Source organism: Amia ocellicauda, chromosome 14, assembly GCF_036373705.1.
Source record: "Amia ocellicauda isolate fAmiCal2 chromosome 14, fAmiCal2.hap1, whole genome shotgun sequence".
NCBI classification, from domain to species: domain Eukaryota; kingdom Metazoa; phylum Chordata; class Actinopteri; order Amiiformes; family Amiidae; genus Amia; species Amia ocellicauda.
The window spans coordinates 27244788-27270204 of record NC_089863.1 but is presented as its reverse complement, the minus strand read 5'-3'; the positions used below and the strand labels follow the sequence as shown (position 1 = coordinate 27270204).

Below are 25417 nucleotides of genomic sequence, written 5' to 3'. Positions count from 1 at the left end.
AATATTTGGAAAATCATGAATAAAAAAGTAGGGATTTGATCAATATAGAGATCCGTATGAGTTGCAGAAATAGGCTATACATTTTGAGATCAAAAACAGTAGAAATGGACACCGCTAAAATAAAACTTTACAACCTTTTAAGAAACATGACACAAACCAATGATAGATTAATTCCATATAATATTCATTATTCCTACCTGATCAGTGGGAGGGGTGTGTTTGTTTCCTCAATGCCCAAAGTAATGGGATTTGGGGTTGCAATTTTAGACACATAAGTCATCTTCCAAAGAAAGCGATATTTAGTTTTAATTGCAGTTAATGTCTAGAAGCCGCTCCATGTAAATCCCAGTTTTAAATAAGCTTTGTCAAATTTTCAGCTTTTGTGTTTTGACTGAACCTCCACTGATGTATTGGACGCAACAACTTATACATTTCTCACAACAACTTCTCTTTAAGCACAACGTGTATGGCAAGCCAAATTATCATTTAGAGATATCATAAATCATTTAAAGATATCTTCATATATTTCAAGATATATCGGAAACTTTTAAAGATATCTGCAAATCAATTTGAGATATTTGAAAATCATTTAAAGATATCTTATTTAAAAGTACATTTAGAGATATCTCTAAATAATGTAGAGATATCTATAAATCATTTTGAGATATCTTCAAAACGTTTAGAGATATCTGCAAATCATTTAGAGAATTCATTTAGGTGAACTTGGACTGTCCAGTTCAATTAAAGTAAAAAGAAAAAAAAAAAACATACAGCCAGCTAGGTTTAGCTACACATCTCATGTCATCGTTATATTGCTGTACCTTTCTCTTGTGCTTGTTTTTCCTTCAGTTTATTTTTGTGTGCCATATAGGTGCGTTCTTGTTTTTTTTTCCGCTACTGTAATTTGGTTGCGTCGCAATCCTAATTTTGTTATTCAAATTTTCTACTACACCCAAGGCAGTTTTGATTGATGGCAGGTTTCTAGAGCATAACTTACACCGATCAGCCATAACATTATGAGCACTGACAGGTGAAGTGAATAACATTGATACTCTCATTATCATGGCACCTGTCAGTGGGTGGGATATATTAGGCAGCAAGTGAACATTTTCTCCTCAAAGTTGATGTGTTAGAAGCAGGAAAAATGGGCAAGCGTAAGGGCCAAAGTGTGATGGCTAGACGACTGGGTGACTAAATCCCACTTTTAAATTACTAGCTAAGTAGATAACTTGAATATTTATGCTGCAGAAGTAGGTAGCAGTACAGTATAGAGGCTAAACAAAAAAAAGTGCAAACTCTTGCAGTTCCTATATCTATATCTACACTACTGGTCAAAAGTTTTAGAACTGCTAGAGTTTTTTTTCTGCTGCACCAACGCATACCAAAACCTGATTGATGGCTGGTTTTTAGAGTGTAACTTATTTTTGATTCAATGAGCTAACATAAAATCCAGCCATAAAACTGATCACTGTGATCAATTATAGAAAATAATTGAAAATATATTCAATGTATTAATTATATATTATTGCTACGGGGCCCTAAGCAGCCGCTTATGTTGCTTATGCCTAGAACTGTCTCTGATACTACACACTGCACTGACACACTAGTATACACTACACCCTGGTGACCAATGGGAGTGATCCATAATGACAGAAATTAAAATTGCACCAGGGAAACAGAAAAGCACTTGCAATACAGTGCTCAGCCATCTGTTTATTTTTTTTGGTTATTTGAAACCTTGTACTGTATCAAGCTAGTGCGTAGTAGAGAGAGAGAGAGAGAGAGAGAGAGAGAGAGAGAGAGAGAGAGAGAGAGAGAGAGAGAGATATCATCTTTTTTTTATTTATTTATTATATTTATTTTGTTTGTTTATTTATTTATTTATTTATTTTATTTTGGCACAAAAGACCCTTCAATACAGCCCAGCTTGGCTCACATGCTTCTGTTCTATTTTTTTAAATACTGGTACATGATATCTCATAACCTTTTACAACTTAATTGTGAAGAAAATAAACTCATGTGCCTTCAGCTTAAAAACAGACTTGGTTATTTACAATTTTACATTACAGAATGTTGACCCTCTATAAAATCCATATGATTATATTATTGTAGTGGATTGGAGTAGTGATTCAGTAAAGAAACAGAGATGTCATTGGTGAGGCATGTGTGAGACATTGGGAGAATTTGTTTATAGATTTCTCTTTGTGAGCCATCACTGAGATTAACCATAACTGTCTTACACTTTTCTCATTGAAAGGTTATTCAGCTAAGACTTGAGATAAGTAGTATACATATGAGGCATTAAGAGTTGCAGCATAGTTTGGTTTTGAATCTAGTATTTTTCTCATTTTTTTGGATGATAGACATACATGAGTAAAGATTAACTTGAGATAAACTTCAGAAGAATTTAAGAGCTAATGTTCTGATCAGAGTAACAATCCAAGGGTTGTTTCTCAGGAGCAGAAATATTATAAAAATTGTTTCAATCTCACACTGATTTCAAATAGGACTCAACTATATCTAGGAGAAGTTCATGAGATTAAGAGGCGATCTTATTTTGAATATTTCTTTCCTCTGGGTTACCCCGCCCCCCATCCCCTGGTGTCACGGGTTCCTTGGTTCCAGACCAGCAGGTTTATGGTGCCGGCACGGAGCCACTTTTGCCGGCCAAGAACCATTTTGTTTGCGGTGGAAATGCGCAGAATGGTTCGAGATTAGGCTCCGCCTCCTGTACCAGCACCAGCACCGTGCCGGTGGAAAAGCGCTGAGTGGGCCAGTCAGAGTCCCAACCTCAATCCAATCTGAAATGTGTGGCATGACTTGAAGATCGCTGTCCATCAACACTCCCCAAGGAACTGGACAGAGCTTGAACATTTTTGTAAAGAAAAATAGTCAAATCTTACCAAATCTAGGTGTGCAGAGTTGAGACTGATCCCCACAGACTCACAGCTGTAATTTCTGCCAAAGATGCTTCCAGCAAATACGAACTCACGGGGGTGGAGAGTTATCCAATTATGAGATTTCAGATATTTTTTCACAATAAAACATTTTCCCCTTAACAGTGTGAATTATGGTGTGCGGGTAAGTGGGGAAATATTCTTAAAAGCATGAAACTCTGAGGCACTGACTCAAGGTGGTGTAGACTTTCTATAGGCACTGTGTATACTCTGACTTGTGTACTATACACTCTGACTGGTGTTTATTGTGTTTCAGTGCTCAGTGCTGCCATCAGCCCTGGACAGACTGAAGGTAAGAGAGCAGCCACACACACACACTGATACACACAAACATGCAGTAATACACACACTGACCCACACTCACACTGACACACTGACACACACACACACACACACACACACACTCGCCCTGCAGACTCTTGCCAGGATCGCCACAATATCACTTTAATACAGCAGACTGCGGTTGATAAAGGTTACATGTTCCTGCCTTACATGCCTTTAAAATGCCCTCAAAAGTGTAACCTATTTACTGTGTCTGGAAAAGTATTGCAATACAAATCACAGCCACAACACAATGTAGAGTTTGAAATAGTTTGATAAATATTCTGTATAGTTTCAGTTTTATCCAACATTGTCTGAGGAGCGTCTTTCACTCATTTCTGTAGCTTGTTCTGTGATTTGGAGACACCATAACTATGTTAAAACAACTATGGTAAATAAATATAATAATGACTGTAAACCAAATAAACACTTTTTTTTTTTTTTTCTGAAGTCTGATGAAGGATTTTAGGGTAATTTTAAAAATATATTTTGAAAATGTATGGGTGCATTATCAGAGGAATATGTGCCGATACCAATATCTCTGTAAAAGGCCAATATCGGCCAATAATATCGGTGCTCCAGTATATCGGTTGGGCCTTAATCTTAAACAAATAATAAATACCATACTCCTCTGTCTGTGAAGAGCTCTGGTGTGATTATTAATCTGTGCTCTCTGGTTCTGCAGCTGTAACCCCCAATGGATCCCTGGAGGAGACCAGATCTGTAACCCAACAGGGCAACCAGACAGGTGAGTGTGTGTCTGCGCAGACCTGCGATACTGTGATTAACACACATACTCAACACCAGTTAAACATTGTGCTCAACAGGTTCTGTAACCCAACCCAAGCACAAACAACAAGGTTAATCAATCAATCAATTTGTAACAACTATACTGCCCGGAGGGGAGGCAACAGTTAGGCCTGGGGCCTAAGCCATGGACCCCCAGAGAGTTATTTTCTCCTACATGCCATCCATTTGGCATGTATTTGTTGTAGTATGTTTATCACTCTGTAAAGTGCTCTGTGGTTATAGCAAAGCTCTAAATCGGTGCTGCTGGCTGTGGTCTTCCCTCTGGTGGGGGCCTCTCGCTGGCCCTCGAGGGTGGGGGGGTTGTGCCTCATCAGACTTCCACGGTGGGGGAAAGGTGCCTCATCGGACCCTCAGAGGGGGCTGTTGCTGGAAGACAAAAAGACAGTTGTGCTCAAATACTGGTCATGCAATGCAGGACATTTCCAAAAGCAATTGTGTATGTCCATGGTACACACCGGCGGCACTATGGGCTAGAAAAACAGAGACGGAACAGATAGTGAACAGAGTCTTCAGCTGTGATATAAATCTGTTACATGGGTTGGAAGATCGTTCCACAGTTTTGGGGCCCTATAACTAAATGCTCGACCACCTACGGTTTTCTTGTGTATTTTTAGGGAGCACTAAGTAACCGGCTTCCTGGGATCACAATGACTGACCTGGACTGTATTCAATATTTTAAGTAGGGGGTGCCAGACCCTTTAGTGCTTTAAATGCTAGTAAGAGAACTTTAAAGTCTATCCTGTAGCACATGGGCAGCCAGTGAAGAGAAGCTCATACTGGAGTGATGTGGTCATTTTGTTTTTCTGGCTCCTGGGAGGCATTTTACTGCTAATACTGGTGACATTCTGACTATGGAGTCTTAATAATGAGCCCCTTCTCAGCAGATGTGCCGCTGAGGGGTTCGAAATCCAGAAAAACACATTTCAAAAAAGTTATAAATTGATTTGCATGTTAATGAGGGAAATAAGTATTTGACCCCTTTGACTTAGTACTTGGTGGCAAAACCCTTGTTGGCAATCACAGAGGTCAGACGTTTCTTGTAGTTGGCCACCAGGTTTGCACACATCTCAGGAGGGATTTTGTCCCACTCCTCTTTGCAGATCCTCTCCAAGTCATTAAGGTTTCGAGGCTGACATTTGGCAACTCGAACCTTCAGCTCCCTCCACAGATTTTCTATAGGATTAAGGTCTGGAGACTGGCTAGGCCACTCCAGGACCTTAATGTGCTTCTTCTTGAGCCACTCCTTTGTTGCCTTGGCTGTGTGTTTTGGGTCATTGTCATGCTGGAATACCCATCCACGACCCATTTTCAATGCCCTGGCTGAGGGAAGGAGGTTCTCACCCAAGATTTGACGGTACATGGCCCCGTCCATCGTCCCTTTGATGCGGTGCAGTTGTCCTGTCCCCTTAGCAGAAAAACACCCCCAAAGCATAATGTTTCCACCTCCATGTTTGACGGTGGGGATGGTGTTCTTGGGGTCATTCCTCCTCCTCCAAACATGGCGAGTTGAGTTGATGCCAAAGAGCTTGATTTTGGTCTCATCTGACCACAACACTTTCATCCAGTTCTCCTCTAAATCATTCAGATGTTCATTGGCAAACTTCAGACTGGCCTGTACATGTGCTTTCTTGAGCAGGGGGACCTTGCGGGCGCTGCAGGATTTCAGTCCTTCACAGCGTAGTGTGTTACCAATTGTTTTCTTGGTGACTATGGTCCCAGCTGCCTTGAGATAATTAACAAGATCCTCCCGTGTAGTTCTGGGCTGATTCCTCACCGTTCTCATGATCACTGAAACTCCACGAAGTGAGATCTTGCATGGAGCCCCAGACCGAGGGAGACTGACAGTTATTTTGTGTTTCTTCCATTTGCCAATAATCGCACCAACTGTTGTCACCTTCTCACCAAGCTGCTTGGCGATGGTCTTGTAGCCCATTCCAGCCTTGTGTAGGTCTACAATCTTGTCCCTGATATCCTTGGACAGCTCTTTGGTCTTGGCCATGGTGGAGAGTTTGGAATCTGATTGATTGATTGCTTCTGTGGACAGGTGTCTTTTATACAGGTAACGAGCTGAGATTAGGAGCACTCCCTTTAAGAGAGTGCTCCTAATCTCAGCTCGTTACCTGTATAAAAGACACCTGGGAGCCAGAAATCTTGCTGATTGATAGGGGATCAAATACTTATTTCCCTCATTAACATGCAATTCAATGTATAACTTTTTTGAAATGTGTTTTTCTGGATTTTTGTTGTTGTTATTCTGTCTCTCACTGTTAAAATATACCTACCATTAAAATTATAGAGTGATCATTTCTTTGTCAGTGGACAAACAAACAAATAAGCAGGGGATCAAATACTTATTTCCCTCACTGTATATTTTGTAAGTCACCCTGGACAAGGGTGTCTACTAAGAAATACATATTATTATTATTATTATTATTATTATTATTTCTTGGCAGATGCCCTTATCCAGGGCGACTTACAACATAAGTGCAAACAAAGTGCAAAAATACAGAAGTACAAGGCATTATCAGGTTACTGTTAGTGTTCAGGTGACTGTCTTGGTGATCAGGTGACTGGCTGTGTCTCTCTCTGTGATGGGTGAGTGGAGGAGCCCTGGGCGTCCCAGAGTCATTGTGTGCGTCTGTGTGTTGCTGTGGTGAGTTTGCGGTTTGTCACAATGTCACAACGGTACAGGGGACCCTCAGCCTCCCTCCTCCAGCTTCCTCTACCTGCCTGTGTGCTTGTATCTGAGACTGAACAGATTAGTAATTCATGCTGCTGGGTGTAGAGCTGACCAGGCTTGTGAGTCTTTTTACTGTATATATACAGTCATACAATAGATTACATTACATTACATACAGCTCGGCCCACTGCCACTGTGTCTGTGTCTCCAAAGAGACCCTGGTACCCTGGAGAGACGCTCACTCTGCGCTGTCAGATATCAGGGTCTCTCTCAGGCTGGACCTATCTCTGGTTCAGTGGCACACAGAGGACTCCTGTGGAGTCGAGTCCCAGATATAACAACACCCTCACTGTGTCTGCTGTGTCTCAGCAGTACTGGTGTCAGGGTCAGAGGACAGAACGACCACAGACCTCACAGCCCAGTGCTCCTCTTGGAGTGACTGTGACTGGTGAGTGCACTGTGTCTATCACTGTGTGTGCGTGTGTGTGTGTGTGTGTGTGTGTGTGTGTTTGTGTGTGCATGTGCGTGTGCGTGTGCGTTTGTGCGTGCGTGTCTGGTCAGTTCACTGCAGCTCCTTTACAGTGTACAGAGACAGGAGATCGAACTGTAACATGTGCTCTGTCCACAGCTCTGCCCCACGCCTCCCTGACCGTAGAGCCGCACTGGAGCCCCATCTACACTGGAGAGACAGTGTCTCTGAGGTGTGGGCTCTCAGGGGGCTACACGGACTGGCAGTATCACTGGTATAAAGATGGGAAACGCATTGAAGATGCCCAGCCTGCTGGACACACTGTGACTGGGGACAAACTCTCCATAACTGCAGTGTCTGTGTCTGATGGGGGGCAGTATCACTGTGAGGGACAGAGAGCAGACAGACCCCTGTCCTCACAGCGCAGTGACCCAGTCTCTCTCTCTGTGTCAGGTGAGTGTCTCCTCAGTCCTGCATTACAGATTAACTGAAACTCACTTGCAGAACGCGGTGGTCACAAATGTGCACTTATCATTTATTTAGGACAGTGTTCATGTAAAACTAATATAATTTGATTACATTCATATGCAACAACTTCTGTTGAGTTACAGGAGAGGAACAGATAATCCCTGCTCTTCTACCTGCCCCTCCAGACACGGGACAGTCAGTCTCTGTTGGCAGCAGGCAACCGGGTGTGTCTTTGTCTTCTGCTCTTCTTCTCTCTCCTCCTTCTTTTTTATCTTCAGTTGTAGACTTTTACAAGTTATAACCCAGACACTCAGATTATCATCCAATAATATTGATGCCATTTGCCCGATCTTGTCTAGCTCAGGTCGTGCCGTGAGACACAAGACTGCGCTGCCCTCGTCTGTGAGATTGTTCATTCATTTGAGATGAATGAGTTTGTAAATAGTATTAAAAACACTGATGTATGGTGCAGGTCTGACACTTCCACTCACTGTCCCTCGGTCTACAGGGAGGTCATAGTGCCTTTGCTGAAACACAGCAGGGTCCGGCACGGCAGAGACTCTGGGGGAATTATCATTTGGTATAAAGCAGAGCTAACCAAATCTATCCAGCCCATAAATAAAGGAGAATCACATATGTGGTTAAAAATGTCCTGGTCAGGGTCGCGGAATGTAAGACATTTTGAAAACAACTTTGATAATTATCAAATAATAAACACAGACAACCAGACATCAAAGATCTACGCCTTAGTTACTACAAACTCACAATCAAAAAGAAAAAGAACAACCACATCAATAAACAACTGACAGAGATTGAGGAACAGATTCTGGGAAAATTGGAATAAGCTGAATAAATCAAAACCTGATGAATTCACTATTGAAAATGGAAACACATGGAAAGAACATTTTGAAAAAATATACAAAACAACAACACAAAATGATCAAACTAAAACAAATGGAATTGTCAATTAAAGACAATCAGAAGCCCCTGGACTCCCCGATCACTGAGTGGAACTGAAGGAGAAATTTAGGCCCTCCAGAACAGAAAAGCCAGCGGGGCAGACAGCCTCTCCAGTGAGATGCTGAAACACAGCAGCCCCAAGCTGCAGGAAGCCCTGCTCAAACTCCTTAACACAACTCTAAAGGTGGGACATTTCCCTGACATCTGGAATCAAGGGTTAATTACCCCCTTACATAGAAATGGAGACAAATTCGACCCCAACAACTACTGGGGCACCTGTGTGAGCAGTAACCTGGGGAAGGTGTTCTGCAGCATCATCAACACCCGGATACTGGCTTCAAGACTGGATTCTGGATTCAAGTCTTCAAAATCATGAACGGCATCGACCACATCAAACCAGAGGAGCTTTTCCAGATCAACAGGGACACACGCACCCGGGGACACAAATGGAAATTGGGCTTCAAGGCATTAAGACAGAAAACAGGAGACACTTCTTCACACAGAGAGGCGTCACAATCTGGAACAAACTCCCCAGCGATGTGGTTGAAGCTGAAAATTTGGGAACATTTTAAAACAGACTGAATAGGATTCTTGGATCACTCAGTTATTAATGGACACCAAACGAGCACGATGGGGTGAATGGCCTCCTCTCGATTGTAAACTGTCTTATGTTCTTATGTTCCTCGCCACAGTGTCCTGAGTATGAGTCAAATTGGCTTCCTCCTAAAACACTCAAAATTTGACTCAGTTTGACACGAAGGATTATTTTATAAATGTATTCAGAGTGTTGTAGGGGGTAAAGTATACAACGTCATCAAGTCTATGTATACAGATATGCGGGGTTAAAATTGGCAATAAAAGAACGCAATTTCTCCCACAAGGGTGGGGAGTGAGAAAGGGCTGCAGTCTGAGCCCAACACTGTTCAACATGTACATCAGTGAATTGGCCATGGTGTTGAGCAGTCTGACACCCCCGGCCTCACCCTACATGACACTGAAGCTAAATTCCTGCTCTACACAGATGACCTGGTGCTGCTGTCGCCCACAGAGCAGAGCAGCACTGTCAGACCTGGGCCCTGGAAGTAAACATGAATAAAACCAGTCATGATATTCCAGAAGTAAGACAGATCTCAGGGAAACAAGTACTACTTTACCCTTCACAAGAACACGTTAGAACACGGCACAGACTACACCTATCCAGGCGTGAAAATAAGCACGTCAGGGAGTTTCAATCTGGCAGAGAATGAACTCATTGTATGATATTAAGAGGAACATCCATAAAAAGATCCCAATTTAAACTTGGCTGAAATGTTTGAAAGTGTCTTACAACCCATTGCCCAGTATGGCAGTGAAGTGTGGGCTCCGCTCACAGAGCAGGGTTTACAACATGGGAAAAACACCCAACAGAAGCCCTGCACACAGAGATCTGCAAAAGTATGTTGCAGATACATCGGAAAACTGCAAACAATGCATGCAGGGCTAAATTTGGCCAAAATTACTGTGGCCCTGAAGTGCAACTACTGAAAAAATAAAGCAGCGGCTGTGAGATTTGAAGTGCTGAAGAAATAAAGCAGGGGCTGCGAGATTTGCAGTGGCTGTGAGATTTGGAAGTGCTGAAAAATAAAGCAGCTGCTGCAGCATTTTCAGAAGCAATTACGGAAAGGGAGGGACATTGTAAAATATATTTGACTGATGCCATTGGACAGCAAGCAAGTCATGTCGGCTGAGCTGCTTCTCCAGAAGAGTCAACAGAATCTGAGAAACGCAGAGCGCGAAGTGTCATATTAATATTGCTGTGATCTTCTGCTCTCTATCCACTTTGTGGTCACATATTAAGAGTTATAGGGCTGTCCTAAAATATAAATTAATGAAAGCTTAGGTAGGAGACAGAATGGGGTTAAAAGTAGCTATATTTACTAAATTAACAAATGTACTTAATTATTACAATGCAGTATGACAGTGCTTTCTTTTTTATTATTATTCTTAAACACTAACAGAAAACATTGGTTAACAATTCCATCAGAAGGAGCAGTTAATAGACAAGAGCAGGAGCTAATTTGGGAAATGCAAAATTAGAGAGACGGCTTTAACAAATATGAATAACTGCACAACATCTAAGAACTTGTACTTACTGTATTTTTGCACATATGTTGTAAGTCTGCCAATAAATAATAATAATAATAATAATAATAATAATAATAATAACAATAACAATAATAATAATAATAATAATAATAATAATAATAATAATAATGATAATAATACGGATTTGGATGCGAATTGTTTTGATGACTTTAAATAAAGCGACGAACTTGGTTCGGACTTCAACCCCACTTTCCCCTGTTTGTGTGTTTTGACGGGTTTCTTCCCTCAGCTACCCACAAAGTCTAGACGTCCCTACACCTCAACCCGCTACAATATATACACACACACACACACAGCTATATTTTTATTCAGTATACTGTATATATGTTATAATGTGGTTGATTATTTATATTGTGATGTTTTGGTACATTTTATTTCTTGTATTGACTTCTGTCTTAATTTATGTTAATTGTTGATAGAATGTTCTATCATTGCTTTGGCAATATTGTCTCAAGCAGTCATGCCAATAAAGCTCCAGCAATTGAAAATTGAATTGGTTCAGATCACATGTGGGTGTGGATGGTACAACTGCAGTGAGAGACCCAGGATAATTATTATTATGATAAATAACTGCTGTGTGTGTGTGTGTGTGTGTGTGTGTATCTGTGCAGTGAGACCCCGGGCTGTGCTGACCCTGCAGCCTGACTGGACACCTGTCTTCACTGGAGAGACGGTCACTCTGCGCTGTCAGGTCCAGGGGGCAGGAGACACTTACTGGAGGTACAGATGGTACAGAGGAGAGACACAGGTCCACCAGACTGACTCCTCCACTCGAGATGAAGGCAGATACACCATCAGCTCTGTCAGTTATTACCACAGTGGAGACTATACCTGTGAGGGAGTGAGGAGTGGAAACCCATCACATTCAGACCGCAGCAGCTCAGTGACTCTGACAGTGTCAGGTGAGTCGATTCAGCCCAGCCTCTCCTGACTGTGTGCTCTGTGTTACAGGAGCTCAGCCTGTCCTGACTGTGTGCTCTGTGTTACAGGAGTTCAGCCTGTCCTGACCGTGTGCTCTGTGTTACAGGAGCTCAGCCTGTCCTGACTGTGTGCTCTGTGTTACAGGCGCGTTACTGGCCTGTACATGTGCTTTCTTGAGCAGGGGGACCTTGCGGGCGCTGCAGGATTTCAGTCCTTCACAGCGTAGTGTGTTACCAATTGTTTTCTTGGTGACTATGGTCCCAGCTGCCTTGAGATAATTAACAAGATCCTCCCGTGTAGTTCTGGGCTGATTCCTCACCGTTCTCATGATCACTGAAACTCCACGAAGTGAGATCTTGCATGGAGCCCCAGACCGAGGGAGACTGACAGTTATTTTGTGTTTCTTCCATTTGCCAATAATCGCACCAACTGTTGTCACCTTCTCACCAAGCTGCTTGGCGATGGTCTTGTAGCCCATTCCAGCCTTGTGTAGGTCTACAATCTTGTCCCTGATATCCTTGGACAGCTCTTTGGTCTTGGCCATGGTGGAGAGTTTGGAATCTGATTGATTGATTGCTTCTGTGGACAGGTGTCTTTTATACAGGTAACGAGCTGAGATTAGGAGCACTCCCTTTAAGAGAGTGCTCCTAATCTCAGCTCGTTACCTGTATAAAAGACACCTGGGAGCCAGAAATCTTGCTGATTGATAGGGGATCAAATACTTATTTCCCTCATTAACATGCAATTCAATGTATAACTTTTTTGAAATGTGTTTTTCTGGATTTTTGTTGTTGTTATTCTGTCTCTCACTGTTAAAATATACCTACCATTAAAATTATAGAGTGATCATTTCTTTGTCAGTGGACAAACAAACAAATAAGCAGGGGATCAAATACTTATTTCCCTCACTGTATATTTTGTAAGTCACCCTGGACAAGGGTGTCTACTAAGAAATACATATTATTATTATTATTATTATTATTATTATTTCTTGGCAGATGCCCTTATCCAGGGCGACTTACAACATAAGTGCAAACAAAGTGCAAAAATACAGAAGTACAAGGCATTATCAGGTTACTGTTAGTGTTCAGGTGACTGTCTTGGTGATCAGGTGACTGGCTGTGTCTCTCTCTGTGATGGGTGAGTGGAGGAGCCCTGGGCGTCCCAGAGTCATTGTGTGCGTCTGTGTGTTGCTGTGGTGAGTTTGCGGTTTGTCACAATGTCACAACGGTACAGGGGACCCTCAGCCTCCCTCCTCCAGCTTCCTCTACCTGCCTGTGTGCTTGTATCTGAGACTGAACAGATTAGTAATTCATGCTGCTGGGTGTAGAGCTGACCAGGCTTGTGAGTCTTTTTACTGTATATATACAGTCATACAATAGATTACATTACATTACATACAGCTCGGCCCACTGCCACTGTGTCTGTGTCTCCAAAGAGACCCTGGTACCCTGGAGAGACGCTCACTCTGCGCTGTCAGATATCAGGGTCTCTCTCAGGCTGGACCTATCTCTGGTTCAGTGGCACACAGAGGACTCCTGTGGAGTCGAGTCCCAGATATAACAACACCCTCACTGTGTCTGCTGTGTCTCAGCAGTACTGGTGTCAGGGTCAGAGGACAGAACGACCACAGACCTCACAGCCCAGTGCTCCTCTTGGAGTGACTGTGACTGGTGAGTGCACTGTGTCTATCACTGTGTGTGCGTGTGTGCGTGTGTGTGTGTGTGTGTGTGTGTGTGTGTTTGTGTGTGCATGTGCGTGTGCGTGTGCGTTTGTGCGTGCGTGTCTGGTCAGTTCACTGCAGCTCCTTTACAGTGTACAGAGACAGGAGATCGAACTGTAACATGTGCTCTGTCCACAGCTCTGCCCCACGCCTCCCTGACCGTAGAGCCGCACTGGAGCCCCATCTACACTGGAGAGACAGTGTCTCTGAGGTGTGGGCTCTCAGGGGGCTACACGGACTGGCAGTATCACTGGTATAAAGATGGGAAACGCATTGAAGATGCCCAGCCTGCTGGACACACTGTGACTGGGGACAAACTCTCCATAACTGCAGTGTCTGTGTCTGATGGGGGGCAGTATCACTGTGAGGGACAGAGAGCAGACAGACCCCTGTCCTCACAGCGCAGTGACCCAGTCTCTCTCTCTGTGTCAGGTGAGTGTCTCCTCAGTCCTGCATTACAGATTAACTGAAACTCACTTGCAGAACGCGGTGGTCACAAATGTGCACTTATCATTTATTTAGGACAGTGTTCATGTAAAACTAATATAATTTGATTACATTCATATGCAACAACTTCTGTTGAGTTACAGGAGAGGAACAGATAATCCCTGCTCTTCTACCTGCCCCTCCAGACACGGGACAGTCAGTCTCTGTTGGCAGCAGGCAACCGGGTGTGTCTTTGTCTTCTGCTCTTCTTCTCTCTCCTCCTTCTTTTTTATCTTCAGTTGTAGACTTTTACAAGTTATAACCCAGACACTCAGATTATCATCCAATAATATTGATGCCATTTGCCCGATCTTGTCTAGCTCAGGTCGTGCCATGAGACACAAGACTGCGCTGCCCTCGTCTGTGAGATTGTTCATTCATTTGAGATGAATGAGTTTGTAAATAGTATTAAAAACACTGATGTATGGTGCAGGTCTGACACTTCCACTCACTGTCCCTCGGTCTACAGGGAGGTCATAGTGCCTTTGCTGAAACACAGCAGGGTCCGGCACGGCAGAGACTCTGGGGGAATTATCATTTGGTATAAAGCAGAGCTAACCAAATCTATCCAGCCCATAAATAAAGGAGAATCACATATGTGGTTAAAAATGTCCTGGTCAGGGTCGCAGAATGTAAGACATTTTGAAAACAACTTTGATAATTATCAAATAATAAACACAGACAACCAGACATCAAAGATCTACGCCTTAGTTACTACAAACTCACAATCAAAAAGAAAAAGAACAACCACATCAATAAACAACTGACAGAGATTGAGGAACAGATTCTGGGAAAATTGGAATAAGCTGAATAAATCAAAACCTGATGAATTCACTATTGAAAATGGAAACACATGGAAAGAACATTTTGAAAAAATATACAAAACAACAACACAAAATGATCAAACTAAAACAAATGGAATTGTCAATTAAAGACAATCAGAAGCCCCTGGACTCCCCGATCACTGAGTGGAACTGAAGGAGAAATTTAGGCCCTCCAGAACAGAAAAGCCAGCGGGGCAGACAGCCTCTCCAGTGAGATGCTGAAACACAGCAGCCCCAAGCTGCAGGAAGCCCTGCTCAAACTCCTTAACACAACTCTAAAGGTGGGACATTTCCCTGACATCTGGAATCAAGGGTTAATTACCCCCTTACATAGAAATGGAGACAAATTCGACCCCAACAACTACTGGGGCACCTGTGTGAGCAGTAACCTGGGGAAGGTGTTCTGCAGCATCATCAACACCCGGATACTGGCTTCAAGACTGGATTCTGGATTCAAGTCTTCAAAATCATGAACGGCATCGACCACATCAAACCAGAGGAGCTTTTCCAGATCAACAGGGACACACGCACCCGGGGACACAAATGGAAATTGGGCTTCAAGGCATTAAGACAGAAAACAGGAGACACTTCTTCACACAGAGAGGCGTCACAATCTGGAACAAACTCCCCAGCGATGTGGTTGAAGCTGAAAATTTGGGAACATTTTAAAACAGACTGAATAGGATTCTTGGATCACTCAGTTATTAATGGACACCAAACGAGCACGATGGGGTGAATGGCCTCCTCTCGATTGTAAACTGTCTTATGTTCTTATGTTCCTCGCCACAGTGTCCTGAGTATGAGTCAAATTGGCTTCCTCCTAAAACACTCAAAATTTGACTCAGTTTGACACGAAGGATTATTTTATAAATGTATTCAGAGTGTTGTAGGGGGTAAAGTATACAACGTCATCAAGTCTATGTATACAGATATGCGGGGTTAAAATTGGCAATAAAAGAACGCAATTTCTCCCACAAGGGTGGGGAGTGAGAAAGGGCTGCAGTCTGAGCCCAACACTGTTCAACATGTACATCAGTGAATTGGCCATGGTGTTGAGCAGTCTGACACCCCCGGCCTCACCCTACATGACACTGAAGCTAAATTCCTGCTCTACACAGATGACCTGGTGCTGCTGTCGCCCACAGAGCAGAGCAGCACTGTCAGACCTGGGCCCTGGAAGTAAACATGAATAAAACCAGTCATGATATTCCAGAAGTAAGACAGATCTCAGGGAAACAAGTACTACTTTACCCTTCACAAGAACACGTTAGAACACGGCACAGACTACACCTATCCAGGCGTGAAAATAAGCACGTCAGGGAGTTTCAATCTGGCAGAGAATGAACTCATTGTATGATATTAAGAGGAACATCCATAAAAAGATCCCAATTTAAACTTGGCTGAAATGTTTGAAAGTGTCTTACAACCCATTGCCCAGTATGGCAGTGAAGTGTGGGCTCCGCTCACAGAGCAGGGTTTACAACATGGGAAAAACACCCAACAGAAGCCCTGCACACAGAGATCTGCAAAAGTATGTTGCAGATACATCGGAAAACTGCAAACAATGCATGCAGGGCTAAATTTGGCCAAAATTACTGTGGCCCTGAAGTGCAACTACTGAAAAAATAAAGCAGCGGCTGTGAGATTTGAAGTGCTGAAGAAATAAAGCAGGGGCTGCGAGATTTGCAGTGGCTGTGAGATTTGGAAGTGCTGAAAAATAAAGCAGCTGCTGCAGCATTTTCAGAAGCAATTACGGAAAGGGAGGGACATTGTAAAATATATTTGACTGATGCCATTGGACAGCAAGCAAGTCATGTCGGCTGAGCTGCTTCTCCAGAAGAGTCAACAGAATCTGAGAAACGCAGAGCGCGAAGTGTCATATTAATATTGCTGTGATCTTCTGCTCTCTATCCACTTTGTGGTCACATATTAAGAGTTATAGGGCTGTCCTAAAATATAAATTAATGAAAGCTTAGGTAGGAGACAGAATGGGGTTAAAAGTAGCTATATTTACTAAATTAACAAATGTACTTAATTATTACAATGCAGTATGACAGTGCTTTCTTTTTTATTATTATTCTTAAACACTAACAGAAAACATTGGTTAACAATTCCATCAGAAGGAGCAGTTAATAGACAAGAGCAGGAGCTAATTTGGGAAATGCAAAATTAGAGAGACGGCTTTAACAAATATGAATAACTGCACAACATCTAAGAACTTGTACTTACTGTATTTTTGCACATATGTTGTAAGTCTGCCAATAAATAATAATAATAATAATAATAATAATAATAATAATAATAATAATAATAATAATAATAACAATAACAATAATAATAATAATAATAATAATAATAATAATAATAATAATAATAATAATGATAATAATACGGATTTGGATGCGAATTGTTTTGATGACTTTAAATAAAGCGACGAACTTGGTTCGGACTTCAACCCCACTTTCCCCTGTTTGTGTGTTTTGACGGGTTTCTTCCCTCAGCTACCCACAAAGTCTAGACGTCCCTACACCTCAACCCGCTACAATATATACACACACACACACACAGCTATATTTTTATTCAGTATACTGTATATATGTTATAATGTGGTTGATTATTTATATTGTGATGTTTTGGTACATTTTATTTCTTGTATTGACTTCTGTCTTAATTTATGTTAATTGTTGATAGAATGTTCTATCATTGCTTTGGCAATATTGTCTCAAGCAGTCATGCCAATAAAGCTCCAGCAATTGAAAATTGAATTGGTTCAGATCACATGTGGGTGTGGATGGTACAACTGCAGTGAGAGACCCAGGATAATTATTATTATGATAAATAACTGCTGTGTGTGTGTGTGTGTGTGTGTGTGTATCTGTGCAGTGAGACCCCGGGCTGTGCTGACCCTGCAGCCTGACTGGACACCTGTCTTCACTGGAGAGACGGTCACTCTGCGCTGTCAGGTCCAGGGGGCAGGAGACACTTACTGGAGGTACAGATGGTACAGAGGAGAGACACAGGTCCACCAGACTGACTCCTCCACTCGAGATGAAGGCAGATACACCATCAGCTCTGTCAGTTATTACCACAGTGGAGACTATACCTGTGAGGGAGTGAGGAGTGGAAACCCATCACATTCAGACCGCAGCAGCTCAGTGACTCTGACAGTGTCAGGTGAGTCGATTCAGCCCAGCCTCTCCTGACTGTGTGCTCTGTGTTACAGGAGCTCAGCCTGTCCTGACTGTGTGCTCTGTGTTACAGGAGCTCAGCCTGTCCTGACTGTGTGCTCTGTGTTACAGGAGCTCGGCCTGTCCTGACTGTGTGCTCTGTGTTACAGGAGCTCAGCCTGTCCTGATTGTGTGCTCTGTGTTACAGGAGCTCAGCCTGTCCTGACTGTGTGCTCTGTGTCATAGGAGCTCAGCCTGTCCTGACTGTGTGCTCTGTGTTACAGGAGCTCAGCCTGTCCTGACTGTGTGCTCTGTGTTACAGGAGCTCAGCCTGTCCTGACTGTGTGCTCTGTGTTACAGGAGCTCGGCCTGTCCTGACTGTGTGCTCTGTGTTACAGGAGCTCGGCCCCAGCCTGTCCTGACTGTCTCTCCACTGGGACAGATATTCAAGGGAGACTCAGTGACTCTGCGCTGTGAGGTTAAAGGGGCGTCTGCAGGCTGGAGATATTACTGGTACAGAACTGGACAGAGCAGGGCTGGACTGGACTATGTGAGTTACAATGACAGATGGGTCTATCTGCAGCCCCTCTCTGACAGCAGCAGCGGAGCTGGAGGCAACTTCACCATCAGCGCTGTGACTGGGACACACAGAGGGCCGTACTGGTGCAGAGCTGAGAGAGGAGACGCACCCTATTACACTCAGTACAGCGGGGCTGTGACTCTGACAGTGTCAGGTGAGTGATGCATTGTGTTAATAGGACACACTCTGGACTGTGTTCATCTCTGTGACTGCAGCACTATATTATTTATTCATAATTCCCCATCTCTCTCTCTCTCTCTCTGTATCTCTAGAGCTGTTCTCCAGGCCCACTCTGACAGTCATCCCTGCAGGGTCAGTGTGGGAGGGAGAGACAGTGACTCTGCAGTGCGACACTGAGGCACTGAGAGCTGACACACAGCTGAGCTACACATTCACCAGAGACACCGAGACCCTGAGAGCAGCGGCTGCACAGAGTCAGCACAGCGTCCCTGCAGTGATGAGAGGGGACTCTGGACTGTACCGGTGTGAGGCGCAGGCTGAGGCGACGAGTGTGAAGAGACAGAGTGACGCTGTGAGGGTGACTGTGTCAGGTGGGCTGCTGTGAGGGGGACTGAGTCGGATGGGCTGCTGTGAGGGGGACTGTGTCGGGTGGGCTGCTGTGAGGGGGACTGTGTCAGGTGGGCTGCTGTGAGGGTGACTGTGTCAGGTTGGCTGCTGCTCTGGAAGTGAGATTCTCTGTGCGTATACAGCCTGCAGGGAAGAGCATGTACACTGGAGATAGAGTGTCTCTGAAGTGCAGGGTTGTGGGGGGCTCTACAGGCTGGAAGTACCTCTGGTATAAAAACCTATAAAAATCAGCCTGATAGACACAATGTGATTGGGGACACACTCTACATCAGTGCAGTGTCTGTGTCTGACGGGGGGCCGTATCAGTGTGAGGGACAGAGAGCAGGCAGACCCCAGTCCTCACAGCGCAGTGGCCCGGTCTCTCTCTTTGTGACAGGTGAGTATCTCCTCAGCCCTCCCACAGCTGAAGATTGTGTTTGTGTGTTTTTGCTGGGGCTTTTTGCTCTACTCAGCAGTTACTCTCTGAGCTTCAAGAAAAGTATGTTTGTGACCCAAATGTACTGATACTGTCATTGTGACCTAACTGAAGGAATCCTTGCACATGATTATGATTGTCCCTCTATTAATTATCATTATGTTGTGTGTGTGTCTGTCTTTCTGTCGGTGTCTGTGTATGTGTGTGTGTGTGTGTGTGTGTGTGTGTGTGTGTCTGTGTGTGTGTCTGTGTGTGTGTGTGTGTATCTGTGCAGTGAGACCCTGGGCTGTGCTGACCCTGGAGCCTGACTGGACACCAGTCTTCACTGGAGAGACGGTCACTCTGCACTGTCAGGTCCAGGGGTCAGGAGACACTGACTGGAGGTACAGATGGTACAGAGGAGAGACACAGGTCCACCAGACTGACTCCTCCACTCGAGATGAAGTCAGATACACCATCAGCTCTGTCAGTTATTACCACAGTGGAGACTATACCTGTGAGGGAGTGAGGAGTGGAAACCCATCACACTCTGACCGCAGCAGCCCAGTGAGTCTGACAGTGTCAGGTGAGTCGACTCAGCCCAGCCTGTCCTGACTGTGTGCTCTGTGTTACAGGAGCTCAGCCTGTCCTGACTGTGTGCTCTGTGTTACAGGAGTTCAGCCTGTCCTGACCGTGTGCTCTGTGTTACAGGAGCTCAGCCTGTCCTGACTGTGTGCTCTGTGTTACAGGCGCTCAGCCTGTCCTGACTGTGTGCTCTGTGTTACAGGAGCTCAGCCTGTCCTGACCGTGTGCTCTGTGTTACAGGAGCTCAGCCTGTCCTGACTGTGTGCTCTGTGTTACAGGAGCTCGGCCCCAGCCTGTCCTGACTGTCTCTCCACTGGGACAGATATTCGAGGGAGACTCAGTGACTCTGCGCTGTGAGGTTAAAGGGGCGTCTGCAGGCTGGAGGTATTACTGGTACAGAACTGGACAGAGCAGGGCTGGACTGGACTATGTGAGTTACAATGACAGATGGGTCTATCTGCAGCCCCTATCTGACAGCAGCAGCGGAGCTGGAGGCAACTTCACCATCAGCGCTGTGACTGGGACACACAGAGGGCCGTACTGGTGCAGAGCTGAGAGAGGAGATGCACACTATTACACTCAGTACAGCGGGGCTGTGACTCTGACAGTGTCAGGTGAGTGATGCAGTGTGTTAATAGGACAGTGTTCATCTCTGTGACTGCAGCACTATATTATTTATCCATAATTCCCCATCTCTCTCTCTCTCCCCCTCTCTCTCTCTCTGTATCTCTAGAGCTGTTCTCCAGGCTTGCTCTGACAGTCATCCCTGCAGGGTCAGTGTGGGAGGGAGAGACAGTGACTCTGCAGTGCGACACTGAGGCACTGAGAGCTGACACACAGCTGAGCTACACATTCACCAGAGACACCGAGACCCTGAGAGCAGCGGCTGCACAGAGTCAGCACAGCGTCCCTGCAGTGATGAGAGGGGACTCTGGACTGTACCGGTGTGAGGCGCAGGCTGAGGGGACGAGTGTGAAGAGACAAAGTGACGCTGTGAGGGTGACTGTGTCAGGTGGGCTGCTTTGAGGGGCTGTGTCAGGTGTTGCGTCTCTTCCAGCTGCATGTTTGTCTGAAGCTGCTGTGTCTCCGTCTCCGTCTGGACGTTCCCTCAGTGCTGAAGTGCCGCACGCTGTCCCTGTGAGTCTGGACACTCAATCCCTGCCCAGTCTCTGCAGTCTGTGCCCAGTGTCCAGCCCAGCGTCCGGCACAGTGCTGCCTGTCACTGCGTCACTGTTAAGGTCGTCACTGCTGTGTCCGATACGCCATTTAGTCCCTCATCAGAGAGCTGGTCTGTCGAGTGCATTGCACAGTGGATGTGTTAAAGCCACACCAGATACACAGCATGATCAACACACAGCAGCACTTCACCGACTGGAGCTGGGTCCTCTAACTGTGGGGATTCTTATAAGACAAATTCATCTGTAGCTTTAATGCCCAGCTCCAGGGCAACAGCTCTGCATATACAGTGGGGGAAAAAAGTATTTGATCCCCTGCTGATTTTGTACGTTTGCCCACTGATAAAGAAATTATCAGTCTATAATTTTAATGGTAGGTGTATTTTAACAGTGAGAGACAGAATAACAACAAAAAAAATCCAGAAAAACGCATTCCAAAAAAGTTATACATTGATTTGCATGTTAATGAGGGAAATAAGTATTTGACCCCTTTGACTTGATGGCAAAACCCTTGTTGGCAATCACAGAGGTCAGACGTTTCTTGTAGTTGGCCACCAGGTTTGCACACATCTCAGGAGGGATTTTGTCCCACTCCTCTTTGCAGATCCTCTCCAAGTCATTAAGGTTTCGAGGCTGACATTTGGCAACTCGAACCTTCAGCTCCCTCCACAGATTTTCTATGGGATTAAGGTCTGGAGACTGGCTAGGCCACTCCAGGACCTTAATGTGCTTCTTCTTGAGCCACTCCTTTGTTGCCTTGGATGTGTGTTTTGGGTCATTGTCATGCTGGAATACCCATCTACGACCCATTTTCAATGCCCTGGCTGAGGGAAGGAGGTTCTCACCCAAGATTTGATGGTACATGGCCCCGTCCATCGTCCCTTTGATGCGGTGCAGTTGTCCTGTCCCCTTAGCAGAAAGACACCCCCAAAGCATAATGTTTCCACCTCCATGTTTGACGGTGGGGATGGTGTTCTTGGGGTCATTCCTCCTCCTCCAAACACGGCGAGTTGAGTCTCATCTGACCACAACACTTTCACCCAGTTCTCCTCTGAATCATTCAGATGTTCATTGGCAAACTTCAGACGGGCCTGTACATGTGGATTCTTGAGCAGGGGGACCTTGCGGGCGCTGCAGGATTTCAGTCCTTCACGGCGTAGTGTGTTACCAATTGTTTTCTTGGTGACTATGGTCCCAGCTGCCTTGAGATCATTAACAAGATCCTCCCATGTAGTTCTGGGCTTATTCCTCACCATTCTCATGATCATTGAAACTCCACGAGGTGAGATCTTGCATGGAGCCCCAGACCGAGGGAGACTGACAGTTATTTTGTGTTTCTTCCATTTGCCAATAATCGCACCAACTGCTGTCACCTTCTCACCAAGCTGCTTGGCGATGGTCTTGTAGCCCATTCCAGCCTTGTGTAGGTCTACAATCTTGTCCCTGACATCCTTGGACAGCTCTTTGGTCTTGGCCATGGTGGACCGTTTGGAATCTGATTGTTTGATTGCTTCTGTGGACAGGTGTCTTTTATACAGGTAACGAGCTGAGATTAGGAGCACTCCCTTTAAGAGAATGACCCTAATCTCAGCTCGTTACCTGTATAAAAGACACTTGGGAGCCAGAAATCTTGCTGATTGATAGGGGATCAAATACTTATTTCCCTCATTAACATGAAAATCAATGTATAACTTTTCTGAAATGCGTTTTTCTGGATTTTTTTGTTGTTATTCTGTCTCTCACTGTTAAAATACACCTACCATTAAAATTATAGACTGATCATTTCTTTGTCAGTGGGCAAACATACAAAATCAGCAGGGGATCAAATACTTTTTTCCCTCACTGTATTGTCTTTGTTGTTGGTGTCCTTGTTGTCCTCAGCTGCTTTATTGTGCTGTTCTTAGTGTCCATGATGGACACACAGGCACTGCATCCATCCAGCATCTTCCTAGTCTGGTTTCATTGGCCAGTGTAGTTTTAAATGTACAAAAAAATCTGATAAATGTTTTCAGGCAAGACATTGACCTCTGACATTGACATTGACAGTGACCTCTGTCTCTAATCACACCTCCTGTCCCTTGTCCTCCAGAGGGCCGGCCTGCAGCCACACTGACCCTGGAGCCACCCTGGACGCAGCTGTACCCCCTGGAGCCAGTGTCTCTGAGGTGTGGACTCTCAGGGGCCTCTAAAGGCTGGACGTATCGCTGGTACAGAGATGGCTCTCCCACTGCGTTGTCCCAGAGTGATGGACACACTGTGACCGGGGACAGGCTCTCCATCACTGCAGTGTCTGTGTCTGATGGGGGGAAGTATCAGTGTGAGGGCATGAGGGGGAGCCAGTCATTTGTCTCTCAGCGCTCTGATGGTCTCAATCTCTCCATCTCAGGTCAGTCCTGGACCGGCGCTGCTCAGCTACTGTGTTACAGTGTGTCAGTGCCGCGTCCTCACTGTGTCTGTCTCTCTCTCTCTCTCAGAGCTGCTACCTCGCGTCAATCTGACTGTGGATCCCCCCAGAGTTCAGCAATTTATAGGCAGTGTGGTCACTCTGAAGTGTGGGGGGCCGGGGGGCTCTGCTGGGTGGACAGTGAAGCGCTACACAAAGGGGCAGGTGGAGCCAAGCTGCTCGTCTCACAGGGGAGAAACAACTGCAGACGGCTGCTTCATCAGATACACCTCAGAGTCTGACAGTGGAGTGTACTGGTGTCAGTCTGGAGCAGAGCGCAGCAGCGCTGTCACACTGAGAGTAACCGGTGAGTAACACACTGCACCACACTGACACACTGAAGCACACAGTGAGTAACACACTGCACCACGATGACAGCACACAATGAGTAACACACTGCACCACACTGACACACTGACAACACACAGTGAGTAACACACTGCACCACACTGACACACTGAAGCACACAGTGAGTAACACACTGCACCACACTGACACACTGACAACACACAGTGAGTAACACACTGCACCACACTAACACACTCAAGCACACAGTGAGTAACACACTGCACCACACTGACACACTGACAGCACACAGTGAGTAACACACTGCACCACACTAACACACTCAAGCACACAGTGAGTAACACACTGCACCACACTGACACACTGACAGCACACAGTGAGTAACACACTGCACCACACTGATGCAGTGTGTTGTGATACTACAGTGTGCTGATGTGTTGTGTTGCTGTGTTGTTCAGGTGGTCATGTGATCCTGGAGAGCCCCCCCCAGCCTGTGACTGAGGGAGACACTCTGACTCTGCGCTGTGGTCTCCGTGGCTACAGATCCGACAGTGCAGTCTTCTATAAGGACGGTGTGGAGCTGCAGCCGCAGACGGTTAGAGAGACGACCATCGCCAGCGTGTCTGTGACAGACCAGGGCTCCTACAGCTGTAAATACTCCGACTGGGGAGAGTCACCAGAGAGCTGGGTGTCAGTGAGAGGTGAGACGCCCCTGTGCTGGACTGGGCTGACAGACATACAGGCACCCAGCCTAATTACTAATTGTAATTTAATCTGTGAAACTAAGTGCTGCTAATATCCAGAGGTCTGACAGTGAGACAGACTGGACAGTGAAGGAGCTTTATTGGCATGACAAACTAATTTGTGTTGCCAAAGCAATTGAATATCACATACATGTATGGATAATAAATACATAAAATAATAATAAATCACAATGACTTAAAGTATGTATTAAAGTACAGTGATAAGAAAAGGACAATATAAATTATATTTTATACATGGGGAGAAAGAAAGAAAATAGATTGTAATCTTAATATATAACCCCAAATCCAAAAAAGTTGGGATAGTATGGAAAATGATTATAAAAACAGTGTGATTTGTAAATGTGCTTTGGAATGGAGCAACAAAGAACAGAAAGGGGAAGAGGTACTTCTTCTTTACTAACTGTGTTGGATTATTTTTGTTTTCCGACATGAATCTTCCATTTTGATGAGAGTTTTATTTTTCTAAACACAGTGTTTTCTTAATGCTTACTGTGAGCAACTGATATGATACAATTATGCATGATTCTGACCCAATTACTTGATTTTGAGGGCTCTATATATAGTTTTTAGGCCAGAATTTCATTTTTCCCCATGTGTGTAAGGTTTTGCAAATGTCACTTTTTATAATGGGGATTGTGTTAATAGTTTAGC

The 25417-nt window shown here is 44.7% G+C and overlaps 1 protein-coding gene across 1 annotated transcript in view; it reads left to right on the top strand.

Moving 5' to 3' along the window:
- LOC136767370 (basement membrane-specific heparan sulfate proteoglycan core protein) overlaps positions 1 to 25417 on the top strand; it is a 47561-nt gene that overhangs the window by 5584 nt on the left and 16560 nt on the right. Inside the window, exons 2-15 of the mRNA XM_066721136.1 lie at positions 3214 to 3249; positions 3964 to 4026; positions 7397 to 7690; positions 11422 to 11712; positions 13593 to 13886; positions 17648 to 17938; positions 18330 to 18665; positions 18784 to 19062; positions 19789 to 20079; positions 20357 to 20692; positions 20812 to 21090; positions 23343 to 23639; positions 23728 to 24003; positions 24461 to 24703. Coding sequence (XP_066577233.1) covers positions 3214 to 3249; positions 3964 to 4026; positions 7397 to 7690; positions 11422 to 11712; positions 13593 to 13886; positions 17648 to 17938; positions 18330 to 18665; positions 18784 to 19062; positions 19789 to 20079; positions 20357 to 20692; positions 20812 to 21090; positions 23343 to 23639; positions 23728 to 24003; positions 24461 to 24703 — 3606 coding nt within the window. The remainder of the gene's footprint in view (positions 1 to 3213; positions 3250 to 3963; positions 4027 to 7396; positions 7691 to 11421; positions 11713 to 13592; positions 13887 to 17647; positions 17939 to 18329; positions 18666 to 18783; positions 19063 to 19788; positions 20080 to 20356; positions 20693 to 20811; positions 21091 to 23342; positions 23640 to 23727; positions 24004 to 24460; positions 24704 to 25417) is intronic.